The sequence below is a fragment of the Phoxinus phoxinus genome, assembly GCF_949152265.1.
Source record: "Phoxinus phoxinus genome assembly, chromosome: 14".
In the NCBI taxonomy this organism is placed as follows: domain Eukaryota; kingdom Metazoa; phylum Chordata; class Actinopteri; order Cypriniformes; family Leuciscidae; genus Phoxinus; species Phoxinus phoxinus.
Window position 1 is genome coordinate 4,320,485 of NC_136889.1, and position 10,338 is coordinate 4,330,822.

The 10,338-nt window shown below is 39.3% G+C and overlaps 1 protein-coding gene across 1 annotated transcript; it reads left to right on the forward strand.

Moving 5' to 3' along the window:
- The first annotated feature begins 372 nt into the window (after positions 1-372).
- Positions 373-9,478, forward strand: LOC307010482 (tripartite motif-containing protein 29-like). The gene is made up of 9 exons (XM_079635210.1): positions 373-448; positions 653-747; positions 1,568-2,154; positions 6,205-6,300; positions 6,561-6,794; positions 6,891-7,047; positions 8,046-8,084; positions 8,296-8,332; positions 8,784-9,478. Exons 3-9 carry the CDS (start codon positions 1,594-1,596, stop codon positions 8,860-8,862), a joined length of 1,203 nt encoding a protein of 400 aa, XP_079491336.1. The 5' UTR covers positions 373-448; positions 653-747; positions 1,568-1,593; the 3' UTR covers positions 8,863-9,478.
- The last annotated feature ends 860 nt before the right edge of the window (positions 9,479-10,338 follow it).

Below are 10,338 nucleotides of genomic sequence, written 5' to 3' on the forward strand. Positions count from 1 at the left end.
ACTAGGTCACTACTACAAGTTTACAGTATTACAGTAATTAAACATTTTTTTTTTAACTTTACTACAGGTGCAGTTCTGCCAATACCTCCGTTAATGTTCAGAAAACAATATTTTTGTTTATAAAATTACTGTAATTCACCAAAAGTGATTTTTTTTTTTTCATGTTCCAAATGTTGTAGTATGTTTCTATAGTGACCAGACTGACTTGATACAGGTAAAATTGTGCCAATACCTCCGTTAATGTAAGTCAGTCTGGTCCCTAGGAACATACTAAAACCTTTGGAACATGGAGTGAAAAAAAACCTTTTGGTGAATTACAGTAAAAAAGAAATGTTTACATACAGTAGGCCTATAGCCTATAGGCAGGTATTGGCACAATTTCACCTGTAGTAAATCAGTCTGGTCTCTACATACCTCAACCTTTGGAACATGAAGAAAAAAACGTTTGGTGAGTTACAGTAAAAAATAAAATAAAAAAACTTTGTAGGCTACTGTACAAGCGAGATATTGGCAGAAGCTCATTATAGCATAAAGTCAATCTTCCCACACTAGGCATTTACTATAACCTAAGTGAGTGGAATTTGCTGACGGTCCCTTTAGCAGCCTATATGCATACATGTAGCAAACTAACTTTATTGCGCTATACACTCAGCTTCCTGTTCCGTTCAGTGCTTTCCTTCAGTGCAAATCATCGTCAGGCACTGTCACTGTCACCACCACCACCGCTGAAGGAGCGCCAGCCGTGTTGTAAGTCTCTACTGCAATTAACTAAATTTACATTTAAAAACTCATTACCGGATTATGTGTCCAAAGGTAATAAAAGTGTGTGTTTATGTGCATAGGTTAAAAATCAAATAACGGGTATTTATTTATAGGCCTACTCTACCACAGCAGACGCAAGTTAAGTTATAGCCTATGGCAGCATTGTTTTGTGCAGATGCTGTTTGTGTAGTAGGTGAAATTACATATTACATGGATTATTTTTATTTTTTTAAAATATGAAGTTTTAACAGTGACATGCTTTAGTTTTTACCCCATACCCCAGTTTAATCTCCCCTCCCCCAGTCTTGTTTCCGCCACAAAATAAAAACGGAAGGTGATTGCAACATGTTATCACACAGTTCAGACTTTTTTCCTATCTGCTGTTACTTTATATTTCAATTCTGAGGAAAAAAAACACAGAAATTTGACTTTTCCCCTCCAATTTGTGAAGCTAAACAAATAAATGCGAGTTATAAAATCAGCATATCCACAAATAAAAAAGAAAAATGATGAGAACCTTTTATAAAAACGTGCTGACAGTGTACCGTTCTGAACTTGTTTAGCAAGCCCCTTTTGTGAATGTTTTAGAATACGAATCATTTCTGATTTTTAAATGTATTTGTAGGCTATAGTGTTTTTCAGGATGGTGCAGATATATATGAAATTTTCAGAACATTTTATGTTGGTGCAGGAAATTATTTTTTACCATTATAATCATGTTATAATTTTCATTTGGTCATGTTTGCACAGGAGCCCCAACATCCATTCTGATTTTAAAAGATTCCAAACTCCTCTTGTTCTACAGTGGATCTTGGGGTTGAAAGCACCAAAATGGCAGAATCTCTCTTTGATACTGAAAATAATTTAAGCTGCCCGATCTGTCTTGATCTGCTAAAGGGTCCAGTGACTACATCTTGTGGGCACAGTTTCTGCATGGACTGTATTAAGAGATGCTGGGACCAGGAGATTCGTAGAGGCGTTTACAGCTGCCCTACATGCAGGACAACATTCAAGAAAAGACCAGCTCTCAGCAAAAACACTGTACTGGCTGATATTTTAGAGGGAATGAAGCTGGAAGATCCAGCTGGACCTGGAGACGTGACGTGTGATGTTTGCAAAGGAAGAAAAGTAAAAGCCATCCAGTCTTGTTTGGTTTGTATGGCTTCTTACTGCCAAACTCATGTTCGGCCTCATTATGAGTCTAAAGCTTTTAAAAAGCACAAGCTGGTCAAAGCTTCCCCAAATCTACAGCATCAGATCTGCCCTCTCCATCATAAAGCACTGGAGATTTACTGTTATAATGACCGGAAGTGTATTTGTGTTGTTTGTATGGGGAATCAACACAGTGGACATAAAACAGTCTCAGCTGCAGGTAAAATGGCAAAAAAACAGGTACAGTAAGATGTGTATGTACTGTATATACAGCTCAAACAAAAATAAGACAACTGCAAAATTAGCAGTTTCTCTGGATTTATTATTATATGTATCTGTTTGAGTAAAATTGTATTTTATTTACAAACTACTCAACCTATATCTTTCAAATAAAAATATTGTCATTTAGACTAGAGCATTTATTTGCAGAAAATGACAACTGGTCAAAGGAATGAAAAAATGTTTTGAATAATGCAAAAAAAACAAGTTTATCTTAATTTTTAAACAACACAATACCAGGGCCGGCGATTGATCCGGGAGATTTTAGCTAATTCGCGGGCATCAGTGAGTCGCTATCAATATGCGGGATACTCCCAGAACTTCCGGGAGACTTGGGATGTCTGCATTTCTATACTGAAATAATATCGGCATTATAATTATTGATTTTTCATTAGGCTATTTTTTTGGTGCTCCCTCAGCTCTCGGTGCCCTACGCACAGCGCGTGATGCACGTGGTCTCTGGTCAGCCTCACTCAAGCTTGATTGACACTGATCGGAGACGGAGATCACTGCTGATATTCTGAGGTAAGAGCTTTCTAGTCTCGCAGCTGTCATCAGCAGCGCCTTCTATCGCCCAATCAGCGGATGGCGGGCGGGTGCGGTTTTGAAAATTGGTCAAAAACATTGGTGCGGACGGATGATGAGTTTTGTGATGCGGTTGCGGATAAAATAATAGCGCATCTCTAGGGCGCGGGCTCCCTCTAGGGTTGCCGTTACGTTCAAGGGGGCGCAAAACTCAATCTCGCCTGGGGCAACCAAAGGGCTAGAGCCGGCCCTGCACAATAGTAATGTTTTAACTAGTTTTAATGTTTTAGTTTAGTTCAGAAGTCAATATTTGGTGTGTTGTATGGGACTAGATGTTGATATCCCTCAATAAATGCGTACTTGAGGCACCGATGAGACTCCGTGGGATAGTCAAATGAGTGATGGCACCCTTTGGGTCATCAAGTTGGCGCTCTCCTTCTTCGTTGTTTCGCCGATAGACCCACGACACCTTCAGATGGTTCAGCAGTGAATTCCAGCGTCCTAGGTGCCATCAACTCACTTGAAGGCCTAAGCGGAGTCTTTTCTTTTCATCCACAGCCACTGGCTCCCCTTTTCAGCAGCCCTGGAGAGGTCTTTGACTGTCTGGCGATGGGCCTTCCCTCGCACTCGCATCTCCCCGAGGAGCCTGGATGTTGAGGTGGCTATGAACCCTCTCCAGCCTACTTCTACTGGGCATACGTTCGCATTCCAGCCTTGTTGTTGCGCATCGGCTGCAAGTTCAGCGTACCTCAGCCTTTTCCGGTCATAAGCCTCCTCCACTGCACCCTCCCAGGGCACGGTGAGCTCGATGATGTAGACAAGCTTGAGTGAGGCTGACCACAGAACAAGGTCTGGTCACTGGTTGGTAGCTGCGATATTAGCTGGGATGCAGAGTTTCTTGTCCAAGTCTGCCAGCAGCTTCCAGTCCCGTGCTCTGCCCAGTGTCTGGTCTTGTGGCGGTGAGGCTGACTTGACCCTCGCCCTCCCAAACAAATGGTGTCGGCTGCCACCGGGATGACGGTAGAGGAAGGATATTCACACTTCTCCGTCAATTTTCCAGCACTGCTGCAAGACACTTTAGCTTGTGCCTCCAGGTATAACGGCCTTGGGTGAGGCTGGTCTTGCATCCCACTAAGATGTGCTTCAGTGTTGCTGGACTTGGACATAGAGGGCACATGGGGTCTTCTTCGGCATACCACAGGCTTACTGTGCGTTCACACCGCCGCCGGCGAGAGCGTCCGGAAGTCATTAATTTTCAATGAGAGCCAGTGGCGAGCTCCGGCGAGGGCGGCGCGTCTTGGGCGGTGAGAGCGGCGAGGAGAGTTTAAGTCCGGTCAACTTTATGGTAATGAGCTATGACGCGGTTCGGCGGCAGCCAATCGGAATGTAGAAGTGCTCCGTTTGAGAGGATTCCAGGGAACGCAGTCCTGTAAACTTTGGTTCCGACCACATTAGTTCCCAAGCAAAATAGAGGAGAGGTTGATCATTTGCATTTGATAAGAAGGCGCGCAAACACTATTTATAAGATGTTCGTGCTAGAACGCTTGTTTTTCAGCGGAAATGCAAATTAGAATAATGCTTAACCATGAATACAAAAGCCACACCACACAAATGGCTTTTAATTGGTTTATTTCGTTAGCAAACATGTCACTATAATTGTTAAGTTCTTTTCATCTATCAATTTTCTGCTAAAATAACGATCAACGCGCTTGTTTGCTTTGCGGCCCCTTTAAATAAAGTCTCTAAAAAGAGCAAACATTCGATCTACGTCAGAGCGTCCACGAATTTTTTCATGGCGTCGTTGACAGGGCGGCGAGAGCTAATTTTGCCGTTCTCGCCGGCGGCGGTGTGAACGCACGGTTAGGTTTGCGGGGGAAGGCAGGACATCGTAGGCAGCCCTGATGGTAAAACTTGCCCTGAATGCCTCCATCTCCCACAACTCATTCCAGGAGATCTTCCTCTTCTTTTGCCTGCACCACAGCTTGGGCGCACCTTCCTGCTTCCTCCTCCCGACGTACCTCCTGGACCACCAGCTTGCATCTCTGAGATGTAGAGGCCTTGCTCCACGCTGGTGTACTGGCCTCAAATCCAAGACCACTCCAATCCTCCCCTCCTGCACTCGTCCCACGATGTCCTTGTGTCTGATTACTGCCTTTGCCTGCTCAGTTGCAGCTAATGGGGTCCACTTCCTCCTAGTGGCCAGGATGGGGGCAGCTTGGGCTGCAAATGGATCACTCGAATCCAGCAGCATCATCATCATGGTGGAATAACCCTGATTTCCAATCACAGCTTTCATGCGTCTTAGCATGATCCCTATCAGTCGGTCACATTGCTGTTGGGCGACTTTATGCCACTCCTGGCAAAAACATTTACCGTATTTTCCAGAGCATAAGTCGCATCAGTCAAAAAATGCGTCATGAAGAGGAAAAAAACATATATAAGTCGCATTTATTTAGAAATTTATTTTCAAGACCAAACAGACATTTAATCTGGAAAGGCAAGTTATTCAGCTACACAATAGCACACAGAACACAGGCTGAAGCTGTCCGGTATGTTAGCTTAACACATTAACAGTTATTCATCTACACAATAGCATAAAGAAAATATACCTGGGAGGCTGAATAGGCTAAATTAACATTAGCCAGCGAGTCCAACAAGTTACCGGTAAGCAAGTTCACCAAGCTCCCGCGATCTCATTCCACAACACTGAATCCATTGAATTCTTCCTCGGTGCCGCTTCTGAACAACTCCGCCCTCTCGCGGCTGTAGACGGTAATGTTTTTTCTTGGTTCATCTCAGTCAGTATGAATTAATTTTGATATATAAGTCGCACCTGACTATAAGTCGCAGGACCAGTCAAACAATGAAAAAAAGTGCTGCTTATAGTCCGGAAAATACGGTAAGCAGCTTGGCTTTATTTAATGGCTGGTGACCCTCTTGCTTGCATTCCAGAAGCTTTCAGTGGGGTTCAGGTCTAGACATTGTTAAGCAAGAGGGTCACCAGCCATTAAATAAAGCCAAGCTGCTTAAATGTTTTCGCCATGAGTGGCATAGTCGCTAAACAGCAATGTGATCGACTGATAGGGATCATGCTAAGACACGTGAAGCGGTGATTGGAAATCAGTATTATTCCACCAAATATTGACTTCTGAACTCTCCCTAAGTTAAAACATTAGTATTGTGTTGTTTAAAAATAAAGATAAACTTGTTTTGCAATATTCAAGGTCATTTTGACCAGTTGTCATTTGCTGGAAAATAAAATGCTCTAAATTACAATATTTTTATTTGAAATTTGGAGGACATGTTGTCAGCAGTTTGTAGAATAAATCAAAAATGTTGGTTTTACTCAAACAAATTTTTCAGTGGTCTCTATTTTTAGTCATTTTTATTGCAAAAACAAGATAATAAACAGCAGATTCATGTACAAATACAAATAAACTTATTCCATAATGGCAGGGTTCTTATTGATTGTGAATTTATCCTCAGGAGAAACTGAAAATAAAAAGGAGTGCATTCATTCAGGAAACCAATGACATAGACAAGGAGATTTGTCAGTCTGCAAAATATTTGGACTTTCATAAGGTAATGCTCATTAAACTTGGAATATTTTAGAAATTTTCATAAATGTATGTAGACTATGTACACTGCACAGTTATTTCCAAAAAAAGTGGAGTGTTCCTTTAACTTATAGTTTACTCTGCATATTAAGGAAAAGTATTATGGATTGGAGAAAGTATTTTAACATCAAAAATCACACTAACATTGTATGTTTTTGCTACTTTATATGATCTGTCATGTCAATGTGTCAGGAGTTTGACCAAGTTGTGTGTGTGTTGTGACAGTGCTCTGCACGGGAAGCAGTGAAGCACACTGACAAAATCTTCACTAAGATCATCCGATCCATTCAGAACACACAAGCCGAGGTGAGAAAGAAGATCAGAGCTCAGGAGAACAAGGAAGTGCGAGATGCAGAGAATCACATACAGATGCTGGAGCAGGAGATCAGGAAACGACAGAAGGAGACTTCTAAACTGAAGCCACTTTTACATACTGAGGATCATGTTTATTTCTTCCAGGTAAACTTTTTTTAAAAATATATATTATGACTTTTTTTTTTTTTGATTCTGTGTTGATTCTTGTTTTAAATGTATTGTTTTTATATCCAATTGCAGAATTATGCTTCCTGTTCTACATTCAATCAGCGCAAAGCCTCACCCAGGAAGATTAATGACATCGTGACATTTGGGAAAGTTGAGAAATCTGTATCTCGCCTGAAGAAACAACTGGACGAACTCTGTGAAGAGCACATGGGCAGACTATCAAAGACCGGTGAAATAACAACGTCAATAACTATTCTGCTTTTTAAAAGCACTATAGAGAGCCTAAGTCCCTCCCCTCCGCTTCCGGATCATGGGACCTTATTTCGGAAAAAATATGTATGGTAGTCAATGGCGAGAGACAACTTATCTTTTTATTCCGTCCGAACTGTGCCCTAAATTACACATATGATGTTTGTCAATTTAAAAGATAATTATGAAAGTCAAGAAAGTCGCAGTTTGTCATAAAACAGAAGAGTAGGCTAACATTTAGTTTTATGTGAAAATCGCTCAATGAACTACATCTCTCATCTCGCACTATACGTCACCGTTGCTCGTGTGTGTGTGCAGTCTGGTACAACACACTCAGGTATGCCGGCGTAACGTTACGATTATAACGTAAGACTATAGAAAAAACGACAGACGTTAGCTTCAGTAAAGTTAGCTTCATTCATTGAGAGAAAAGGTATGACGTCACATGTGCGCCTTTTGGGTTTGTAGTCTTTGTAATTATGTATTTTCATAGTCTTATACCTCAACAGGTTTACATCAAACTGCGAATTTTAAATTGACAAACATCATATGTGTAATTCAGGGCACAATTCAAACGAGATAAAATATTTGTTGTCTCTCGCCATTGACCATACAATATTTTTCCGAAATAAGGTCCCATGGTGGTCCACCGGAAGGGGAGGGACTTAGGCTCTCTATACTTGTACCCATCTGTATCAAATCTGCCGACAATGTATTACAGTAAGCAACCAAAAAAGTACAAGTACAGTGTGTTGTCTCAACTTAATCTTTAAATAAATCTATCTATATAATGGAACAGTTTGAGATTGATGGCTTATTAGCACCTAAAGTCACCACAACATTGGAGACAGAGACTGTATAATGTCCTGCTATAAAGCTATAAATGGGACTGAATGTTGACTGAAAACTGTTCCTCAAATGTTGTATAACATTGTCATCCCACATAATGTAAGTGAATATTGTATATCTGTCTTCTAGTTGCTGATGTCCAAATATATAGAAACCGGTTCCAGAGCAGTAAGTAGGCCTACACTTTTCTATCAGAAAAAAACACATTTTTTTTTTTTACATAACATCATTCAATACTAAAGGCCATAGGTTGTTCTTGTTTCAACAACCAAAACTTATCATGGAATTCAAAGATGCTCAACATTATACTTAGCAAATAACTATCATGTTTGAGTTCTTTACTCACTGAAACATGCATGTTTTATTTTTATTTTTTCAGATCAAGTCTGCCATCTGTTGCTGGAGGAGATGGATTCGTAAGTGTATTTATGCATTTTAAACCAGACTTTTCATACTTGCTAATCTTTTTTTTTTCTTTAAAAAAGTGATTGCAGTGGCTGAGATTATTAATCATAGATATTTCCTATCATCAAGTATTATCACTTAGAGCTCGTCTTGACATGTTCACTCTAACACACAGCCTTAATTGTTTTATTGATTTAATAAAGCTGCAATAAGAGAAAAGACACAATAATAATATTTTAACTTCCACTAAGTAATATTCATTAGCATAATTGCATGCTGGAAATTAGTGGATTCATAAAATATTAAATTGTTTTGTGGTTATGTCTTTGTGTTTAATTAACCCTTGAACGGCGCGGCGCCTCCGATTTTACAGCCTGTTTGTCAGCTTTAATGTTTTTTGATCAGTTGATCAAAAACTTATTTCTAAAAAATATGTTTGTTTGAATATGACCTTGATTGCAGTGATGAGGAAGCAGAATCGGAATCTGAATCTGAATCTGAATGGGAATCGGAATCGGAATCGGAATCGTATTTTGAATGATAGACTGCATCTACCAAAAGACCTTGTTACTGAATGGGTAGATTGTTATAATACTTGAATGGATATAAAACTATTGCTCAGTTACTCAGTAAATCTCTTTTGTGATAATTATGAAAAACATTTGATCAGAACAATGGATTTTTTGGAATGTGTCATTGACTATTTAACCTGTATGTTTGGAGGTGCCATACAAAATATTGTCAAATTCCAGCACTAGGTGGCGCTATAACAGAAATGTTCATAATTCTGCAACAATTTGATGATGGAAGTTGAAATTCAGCTTGCTGCTTCTTTGTTATACATTTGTCCAAAGATCATCTGTACAAATCAACAAAAAATGCACAAATTAGTTTTGCTATTTCAATAGTAAGTAGATAATAATGATATTATAATTATATTTGAGTATAACACAAATATAATTATAAATATATCATGTTTGTTTTGTGTGTCTTCAAACTTTGTGAAAGTCAGCCATAATGTGGTGCTATAAAAAAGGAATGTTTTTTTTATTTTTTTATTTAACTCAAACTATATAGTTGAAATATAGATTGTTGCTCTCAAGTCACATAATTTCCATTTTTGCCTTTGGAAAATTAAAAATATTTAAATAACAATCAGACTGTTTAGCTGTTTTTTCTTGTATATTTAAATGAACTTTACCTGGGTAAAACACGTTCAATATTTCCACTCAAGGACACTCTGTGAGGACACTAGTGAAGGTTATTGTGATCACAAAACCATTTGAACTCCATTCACTGCTGTATTTGGTACTAATAAAATATAATTCAAGATAAAGTACAAGCCACTCCATATTCACAGATTTAGAGAAAGTTATATACCGGTATTTAATGTGTTGTGTTGGATTGGTCATCATAATCTGCACAGAAGGGTAAAACACTTTTAGGTACTTTCATACTACATCATCTTAAACTGATAGTTCAACCAAAAATGAAAATTCGGTCATCATTTACTGACCCTCGTGTTGTTCCAAACCTGTATGAGTTTCTTTCTTCTGTTGAAGATATGTGGAAGATATGTTAAAGAATGTTGGTAACCAGACAGTTGACAGGTTTGGAACAAGTTGAGGGTGAGTACATGATGACAGATTTTTCATTTTTGGGTGAACTATCCCTTAAAGGTTGGGTAGTTAAGAATTGTCAAAAGAACTTTTTTTTAAAATTGGCTTAAACTGTCGTTATGTATCAATACATAATTAAAATGTAAGTACTTTGAAAAAGAGAGTAACAATTGAGTGACTAAAGTGTATTTAATCTTCAAAAAACACAGCTCATTAATTCCTACCGGGACGAAACAAGGGATTGGCTTGCGCGACTGTCACTCTCCGTCGCCATGACTACCGCCGCTATTACTGGCTCTGCCCACGTGCGCGCAGTCGCGACCCCGTTTTTAGGTGGGAGTGAATGGAATTAATGAGCTGTGTTTATTGATGATTAAATACACTAGAGTCACTCAGTT